Below are 9,456 nucleotides of genomic sequence, written 5' to 3' on the forward strand. Positions count from 1 at the left end.
CTCCTGATCCCGGGGCGAAGCACGGATTTCCGCACGAGTTCTAGATTTCACCTAGGCCTCATCTACCCGTACCATCCGAACGGTAAGCCTTGGCGGTATTTAGGCCTGTTAGGTAGCTATCGCCCCGATTTGGTAGACCCTGGAGCCTTCATTAGAATCGTGGGCATGCACGGCGAGCATATAGCCTTTCCAAGTGTCGCAAAAGGAGCGTGTAGAAAGCACAGCTCCATCGTCACCTTAGGAAAACCTCCCCTCTCCATTCTCCGTTAAAAGCATGAAGCCGCGGGCCCTTCAAGGTCCTGCTCTCTGTCTTCTCTTCTGTCTTCTCTTCCAGTCTGGACTGTCCCAAACGGTGGTCAAGTTGCTTCCCGGATTGCCTGGAGACCTCCCTTTTTATCTCGAAACCGGGTCTGTGACATTCCCTTTCACTGATTTGTACTGCTGTCCTTCTCTCCGTTTCTCTCTGTCTCTCTGTCTCTCTTTCTTTGCGTACTCCTCTGAATCTTTGTATGTTGTGACTGATCCTTTACCCCTTTTTTTCTTGTTTTAGATACATTGGAGTTGGGGAGTTGGATGATGTTCAACTTTTTTATTACTTTGTCGAGTCGGAGAGGAGCCCGAGAGATGACCCTCTGGTGCTATGGCTCACGGGCGGCCCCGGTTGCTCTGCTCTCTCCGGACTGATTTATGAGATCGGTGAGTCCTCCTCTAAACCTTTGCCTTTGCCAAAACACAGGTCAAGAGAAACCAAGCTGAGCCTGTCGGATGTGGTGGTCAACCGCCGAGAGTGAAATCTAAGATTCCTAATTTTCATGGTCACCGTCTTACTGTCTTAATCAATTAATACCCTTTTGTTTGCAAATCGAACTCCATACTCGTGGGAGGTTGATTTCGAGGCTTCAGGCACAACAAGATTGTAGCTGACAACCAACCTTTAGAAATCGATTACTACTTTCCTAGGCGAATAGTTACTATATTATGTCTCTTATGTCAATGACACAAAAGGGGATATTAGATAAATGGAATTAAGAGACAATGACATTTCTTCTTAGTTCAAAAAGTAAGTTCATGTGGCACTTGAATTTTGCAGGCCGTTGCATGCAGTAAGTTGATTACGGCATGATAAATGGACATGTCATTAAATTTTGAAATTTTATGTATTCTAATACGGATGTTCATTACATGTAATGTAGGTCCATTTACGTTCAATTACGAGAAATCTACTAGATTCAGACCAGCACTCAAATTGAATGATTATTCATGGACAAAGGTAACAAGAATTCATTTATGCTACATGAACCTCTTAATTTGATTGGACAACCGTTGAGTATACCATATTTCTAGTCTTATATATTAGCAAGCCGTTCATGATTAGCTCTGTTCACTACACAGGTGGCGAATATTATATTCTTAGATCAGCCTGTTGGGACTGGATTTTCTTATGCTAATAGCTGGGAAAGTTATAATATGAACGACAACATTTCGGTCGCAGAATCTTACGAATTTCTAAGGAAGGTAAAGTCAAAAAGAGAATTTTTATTTAAAGGAGAGTCTCTACATAATTAATACTATTAATCTCTTTTTAATCTTTTGGCCTTGTTGCTTGATCTAGTGGCTTAAGCTCCATCCCCAGTTTTTGAGCAACCCACTCTACATTGCTGGGGACTCTTACTCGGGTGTCACTGTTCCAATGGTCGCTTTAGAAGTTGATAAAGGTATCATTATTTATTCATTTTTTCTTCCTCGTGAGTAACCATTTTATATTTGCAATTCTACATGTCGATATTTTTATATTTCAAAAAGTTTCGAATAAAAAAGCCCAAGTGTGTAGTCCCCAAATTCAAATTAACCAAAAAATAAGAAAAATATAAGTCAATTCAAACGCGTCCTAAAAGACGATTTTGTTTGTTTCTTTTGGGGATCATGGTCCGTTATGATTTATACCAGGAAATGAAGCCGGTTTGGAGCCTAAGATCAATCTTAAGGTAACTATCGCCATCATCACATTAGTACACTCATTATTTTGCATTTCCTTTTTGAAAGAATGAAACTTATCGGTTCAATTTGATTCAGGGCTACGTACTCGGAAACCCTCTAACAAATTATAATAGTGACCTGAATTCAAGAGTCCCATTTGCTCATCTGAAGGGTCTTATATCAAATGAGCTATATGAGGTAAAGACTTATGCTTTTTCTACGGCATATCACGAGACAAATTTTTTTCATGTTTTTTGTTATTGCCTAGTGCGTGAAAAGATTGATTGAGACGCATACTACATGTATTAGATGTAGACGTGCATCGTTATTTTTAGAACGAAATACAAATTCATAAAATTTTCTTAATTATCAAGACTAATATCATAAAAAGCGAGAAAACAAAAGGTAAAAGTATGTGTTCTGAGATTTTTGCCCACACCAAATATTTCTCCACGAATCACTTATTTTTATTTAACATTTGATTCCAAAATTAATGTCCATCTTATATATGTATTCCAGTCAGCTAAAACAGATTGTAATGGCAAGTACTTAAACGTCAACGAAAGCAATGCTGATTGCGTCGACGATATTAAAGCTGTGAACCTGGTTAGTTGGCATTCATTCTTCTTTTCTTTCCTTCCTCTTTATTTCTTTATTATTTCTTTCTGTCTTTTTTCCCTTTTTGATCAATATTTTTTTATTATTGGAAATTCCATGTATTGAACCTAGACTTTTTGCTAACTATAGTGCCTGGAGAATATAAATACGGGAAGCATACTGGAACCGAAATGCGTGACTCAGGCTCCCAAATCGACGGTGAGTGATAGGTGGGACCCGACCTTAATAAATCGAGACCGTTCACCTCTCCTTTTGCCGACGCAGAGAGCTCCCCGGGTTTGGTGCCGGGTAAGTGTCAACTATTTAGCATCATAATGTAATCTATAATTAGAAACATCGCTTATTTTTCTTTTTACCTTTTAACTAATTTAATTTTAGGAAAAATGACGTAAACAGTCCCGGCATTTTGGCTCAATATGTAATTTGGTCATTGGATTTTAAATTTGTTTAATATAACCTCTAAACTTTCATCAAATGTGCAATTTAATTCGTTCAATATAGTCCTTGAGCTTTTGATTCATATTTAATATAGTCATTGAACTATATGAAAATATTTAATATAGTCATTCTAGTAATTTGAGACCAGGGATTACTTGAACATTTCATACAATTCATGGATTATATTGAATATATATTAAAATTTCAGGACTATATTGAATAAATTAAAAGTTTATGGACCACTTACAAATTGAGCTAAAGTCAGGGATCATATTGAACAAATTAAAAGTTTAAGGACCAAATTGTATGTTGGGCTAAAGTTCAGGGACTGTTTGTGTTATTTTCCTTTAATTTTAGCCACATATGCACTTTGACTTTTCTATACTCAAAATACCTAAAACTTCCATAATATATAAATATTAACACATAGATTCGAGTATAAGGTTTTCATAAATTATTGGAATTTGAATAATATATATATATAATTCTGACGAGAAAACAAGATGTCATTTTTTGTTTTGTTAAAGTAGACGTGACTTAATTAATTAGATATTTGCTGGACCATCATCTTCATTGTTCAAATTACTACTTTTTCGGATTAGTTTGATCCTCTACTTCATCATCCATTCTCTACTCAAGAATATCAAATGCACGTTAACATTTACGTTCAAGAGAAACGGGAAAGAAAAGAGTAATGTTCACATCATTGATTATTAGCCACACCATACAATACAAATTTGTTACGCTGTAATTAGTATCCATTTATATCAAAATTCGATAATTAATATATCATTAAAGAACAAGGCTAGAAATTAGAAATGAAAAATCTCGAAATCTGATGATCTACCTATTTTCGTGATAATAACAAAAATTAAAGAATGTCTTGTGAAATTGTCTTGTGAAATATTCCTAATACAAAGAATCATGATCAAATTGCAAAGTTCCCAGCTCAATTCAGTAACCTTGTTTTTCAATGTAGAATTATAATTATCTCTATTCCTATATCTGGGCTAGCGATAAAGCGGTTCAAGATGCTCTTCATATCCGAGAGGTATGTCAATTTGTGATGATGATATAGTAAAATCACTCTTTAATCTTTTGCTCTTTTTTTTTATTATCTATTTTTGGTCTATGTTTTGTGATGTGTTTAATGATAAGCCAGGGGACAATTGAGGAGTGGGTAAGGTGCAATAAGACTTTATCTTACACATCCAATGTCCTAGTTGTCATTGACATACATAAAGAGCTCATAAAAAGAGGATTTCGAGCGCTTATTTATAGGTAATGAAGCACTGCTTTGCAATGTGATTTATGGCTCATAGTCGACCTACTTACTTCATTTAATATTACTCTTTCTTAATGTGTAGTGGTGATCACGACATGGTCATCCCGTACGTGGGAACTCAAGCCTCGATCGACACACTGAATATGACGATTTCTACAGATTGGCACGCGTGGTTCGTTGATGGACAAGTTGCTGGGTCTGGTTTCATAACAACCTCCTAACTATTGCATAGTTCACTTTCTATATAACTTGTCCCGACATTGCAGTACTTATGCTGATTTTATTGAATGAGGCTCCTGCATGTTCGATACTCGGTGAAAGTAATATGCTGTCCATCCGAGTTCCTTAGGATAATATCGCAAAGTGCATGTATAGCATCTACACAATTTATCCTTTTTTTATTTTTATTTTTATTATACCTTCTATTGGGTATCTCAATTGTTTGTGCATGCTTTGCTCTCTTTTCTTTCTTGTAGGTATGCCACGCTATACTCTTCCTTTCCATCCCTGTTAACATTTGCAACCGTCAAGGTAAAGAAATTCATATCGTATATTTTCTTCCTTACAAGCCCTTTTCTCTTAGCTTTTTCACATTTTCATATCTTAATTTCAACGAAAATGGCTCCTTAGAAGTCGCGAACCATACGTTGAAAGTGGTGTTATATGAACTCTTCGTGCAGGGAGCGGGACACACGGCTCCAGAATACAAGCCCGAGGAATGTTTTGCGCTGATTAGTAGGTGGTTCGATTATTTTTACATTTAACTTGCGCTTGTAGCTCCCTTTTAGTTCAACTATTTATATGATAAAAAAATTGTCGATGTAATAATTTTTCGGTGCTCCGATTTGGGAATGATGCTGAAATGGATATCCTTGTCATCTCTACGAATTCCGGATTTGATTGAGCTCCCGAGACATCTAACATTGTGACACCTCAAAGAGTTTTTTCTTGCAGGAATGTTGTTGATGAGTGGTAACACCGCTCTCAATAAGTAACTCATGGAGAATACATACTTTACATTTTTTTAATACATTGATCTATCTCATATAATATGCGTTCAATACCTTGATAGTCAAACTGTTTAAGAGGGGCCCCAAAGGCACCGTTGACATGATCCTCAATAAGTAATTGGGAGCATCGCTCTATTATACACCTCTGTGACAGCCTGAATTTTTAGATTTCGTTTTCGATTAAATAAATCGGGCATTTTATCGATGCGCCAATAGTGTTATTCTCTGAGCTGATCACTCATGAGATAACTGGACTATCTGGGGAAATAATTAAGAAATCTAAATGCAATTGGACTTGAGAATTCGACCAAGAGTCGACTGCTCGACCGTGTTGGTTTGCAAGGGTCATTACGGTACCGTCAGAGATCGATTAGAGATTAGAGATAGGTTGACTCGACTGAGATATGTGATCAAATTGTATGTCAACTCAACTGAGATATGTGATTAAATTGTAGGTGATTCCATTTGGTTGCAAAATTCTCATCGATCGGCACTAAATTGATTTTCTGTCGTTTTGATACCTGGTGCCCGTAATTGAAATATCGAGATTTTTATGATAATCGAAAGTCGCCAATATGTTAGAGATGTACATTGTGACTTGAGATAAATTTATCATGGGTCAATTGCACCAAAAATTCCGAAAAGTTATCCGGTAGACTAAGTCACGCTAAAAGCGCGCTGGATTAAAAATAACTGCGAATTTGAACTTGATTTCAGAAATTGAAAGTTATGTGGTGTCACGAACTATTTTAGAAACGTTGACTCATCCTCTGAAGATTTTTCAGAGATTCTGAAATTTTTACAGAAAATTGTTTCGGACGTTGCAGAAATTAGTGGAAAAATTCAAATGGGCCAAATTAAAGGAAATTTGAACTTGTAAGCTGAGCTATTTGATAAGGGGCACTTGTAGGAATTCTACGGGCTTTTTCTTCATTCAAATTGGGACCTCAATTTGGGAAATTGAAGTTTAATTTGAGCTAAATTCGGAACTTAGGATGAGGGGTGCATTATTTGCATCAAAATGGATTTATTTTGGATTTATGCTTGTTGGAAAGTATTATTGGACAAGTGGATAAGTATGAAGAAAATTGGGGGGACAAGCATTTATGAAAATTGGACCTTTCTCTTAATTTTTCTACCCTTTCTACCCTTATCCCTGCCGGTCTCCCTCTTTTCTATAAACGACATCGTCTCTCTCTCGGTTCGATTCACTCGTACCAACATATCTGGCAGAACTCCTCCCCATCGTGACTCTTCTTCATGTGCCTCTCCACGTGGCGTTGAAGTTGCTACTATCTGTTGCTCCACCAGCGAAGACTTCCCCGAATTCCACCGAACGTCCATCTTCCACCGAAAACAACCTAGCCCCTGCCATGTCTTTGTGCGCTGCGCGTCCACAGCCCAGCCCTCCTTGGTCAACAGCCTCCATCGAGTTGAAGCCCACGAAGACCGAAGCCAGCGAAGTCCACGTTTCACTGAGTCTTTGTTTCGTCCGCAATGCCAGCGCCACACGTCTGAGTCTCCTCCAACAGCAACGCGCCTGCACCATCTTTGGTCAACCATCTCCACAATTCTTCCTCTCCTGCGTGTCTTCATTCCAACGGACCATCATGTTGGCTTCTCCAGTTGCCGTGAATTCTAGCAAAGTCAGCCCACGGTTGGGCCCTCCTTTAGCCCACGTGATAGCAGCTCCTTTGGGCCGTGTCTTCAGCCCAGCGAAGAAGTCAGGCCAGCCATGTGAATGTAATCTTCAGCCCTTGAAGCCCAGCCACGACAGGCCCAATTCTGTAGCCCAGTACTGCAGCCAGCCCACCTTCAGTTAGATTTGAAGCCCAACCCAAGTTAAAAGCAAATCTCAGATTTGGGCTGTGATTTGTTGGGCCGATTTTAGGTCTAGTCCAAGCCCTCGGGTGTCGTCGTGAGCCTAGGTTCGGCCGTCGTCATGTTGAACCGGTTTCCGCAAGTAACCGGTGAGTTTATACTCTAAACACTACTTAGTAGGCTAATAACGTTTAATAGGTGTTTAGATTTATTTTATTAGGAATTAGGTGGTTAGTTAGATCGAATTAGAAATTTAATTATTTAATTGAGCATGTTAAGTGGTTAGCATGGTTTAGCTAAGGCATAAATAAATTATACTGTTTATCTAGAAGGGTTCGGGAATTTTCCGAGTCCGTATTGGTATTTAATTTAATAATTTTGGCCTAGCTTAGTATTTTTAGAAATTGAATTAATTGATTAATTAATTAATTTTCGAAATTAGTTAATTATTAATTATTTTTCCAAAAATTAGGTCAGGATAGCCGATGACTGGAATTTCGTGCTGATTGCAATGGTGTGGTTAAATTCTGAAATTGAGTGTTAAATTATGCAAATTGAGTGCTGATTGGATTTTTAGTATTTAATTCCAAAAATTGTGAATTTCCAATATTTATTCAAAAAATTGCGAATGTAAGGTTTTGACACCGAAAATAGTTTTTAGTATTATATGAAATAGTGGGATTTCAAAAAAGAAGAATATCAATTTTTATGGGTCAAGTTGACCGTGTACCCACACACGAGTAATTTCATGTGAATTTCTAATACGAAGAAAAAGGTCAGGCTCACTATTTTAATTAAAGCATTTGAGTGCAATGCACGATGCCCTGGGCCGTATTTGAGTGATCGTGTGATGATTGAGAGAAATCTTCCCGGGCTGTTAAGTTGGACATTATCTCTAGTTGGGATACCCCTGGACAACGGGAAGCCGGTCACAATAGATTTTGGACCCTATACTCCTTCGAGAAAGTTGTCTAAAAGAGACATGTTGTGCTCAATGGGGTAAAACGAAGCCCAGCAATGCCAAAAGACTGCCGAATAAAGAGTAGGCCGTGCTATATGCCGAGATCAAAACTAGAAACACATGATTAATTAAGTGTGTCATTTCAATTATTGGAGCTTATTTGTTTCTCATGTGCTCATGTTGTTTGTGATATAAATTGTATTGACCTACAGGGCGAATCTGAGACAAGATAAGTCTCATTGATTGTGTGATTGTGTGATTAGGATACTTCTTGGCATATTTCCCTCCTAATCGGGGTTTAGAGCTTAAACCCGCTGAGATTATATCTCACCCCATTGTGGGACAACATTTTCAGGGTCGTCGAGTGGAGGACCTGGAGCTGAGGGAGGTGATCGGAAGCATAGGTTAGTTAGGACCGCTTCTTTTTGGAATGCTAGTTTTTTGTAGTCTTTTGACCATAGACTTTTGAACATGACTCGGTGTATATATAAAAACATGTTTGTTTGTGATTCTATTATCCTGCTTTTCTATTCCGAGATGATTATTGTTAGGGGATTTATAATCTGTTTCCGCATGTGCAATAAAACAAAAAGGGTCGGCGACTAGTCTTTGGAAGTCGCAAAATTTTATTGACCAAAGAGGGATGGGTACACGCTCAGGGTTCGGGGCGTGACAACCTCCCTGGTCATTGAATGATTGATGGAAATGCAGCCTGTAACGGCTCAACAATGGAACTTTTTAAAAGGCTACTTATTGCTATTGGTTGTCTGTAAAAGAAAAAAAAAATAGTGCTTTTTTTTTGGTTTCGCATAAGAAAGTTTGGAGGGATGTGGACCATGTGTAGGCGTCTTCTAACTTGTGGGCTAGACCTTACAATACCCACACACAAGTGTGCGATTTTGGCACAATTATTAGGCACAGTTAGCCTTTTGTACACTCGTGGATAAAAAGTAGCACTAACCGTCTATTAATTGTTATTTTTTTTGTTTCGTGCTGCTATTTTGCTAATCTTTCTTAGTCATGTCTCAACTTTGAAAAGTTGTATTTGTTCAATCGATATTTTTCAGAAGTTATGAAATTCAGAATTAAAAAAAACTATTTCGTTATTATTTTTATTATTTATTACTATTACAATTTTTATTCCAAATTGTGATAGGTCTTTCAATGTAATCTTAGAATGTACCTGTTCACTTTGCAACCTTTCTTGTTCATTAAGACCGAGACAATACAACGGTTTTGGAATCAATGAAAAAGTCTGGTTGAAGTTTTTTTCCATAAAAATTATAACTATCTTTTCAATTGTTTCCCTTGAGAGATTATGAAAAAAATACTAGAATTACTATATG

General features: G+C 37.5%; 1 protein-coding gene across 1 annotated transcript; it reads left to right on the forward strand.

Annotated features, from left to right (window-relative positions):
* Positions 1-5,271, forward strand: LOC104453069 (serine carboxypeptidase-like 2). The gene is made up of 14 exons (XM_010067571.3): positions 1-408; positions 551-696; positions 1,194-1,270; positions 1,393-1,515; positions 1,613-1,715; positions 1,948-1,985; positions 2,074-2,175; positions 2,497-2,583; positions 2,725-2,883; positions 4,013-4,084; positions 4,196-4,314; positions 4,401-4,514; positions 4,795-4,849; positions 4,999-5,271. Exons 1-14 carry the CDS (start codon positions 275-277, stop codon positions 5,080-5,082), a joined length of 1,413 nt encoding a protein of 470 aa, XP_010065873.2. The 5' UTR covers positions 1-274; the 3' UTR covers positions 5,083-5,271.
* Positions 5,272-9,456: the final 4,185 nt, after the last annotated feature.

This window comes from Eucalyptus grandis, chromosome 7 (genome assembly GCF_016545825.1).
Source record: "Eucalyptus grandis isolate ANBG69807.140 chromosome 7, ASM1654582v1, whole genome shotgun sequence".
Classification (NCBI taxonomy): domain Eukaryota; kingdom Viridiplantae; phylum Streptophyta; class Magnoliopsida; order Myrtales; family Myrtaceae; genus Eucalyptus; species Eucalyptus grandis.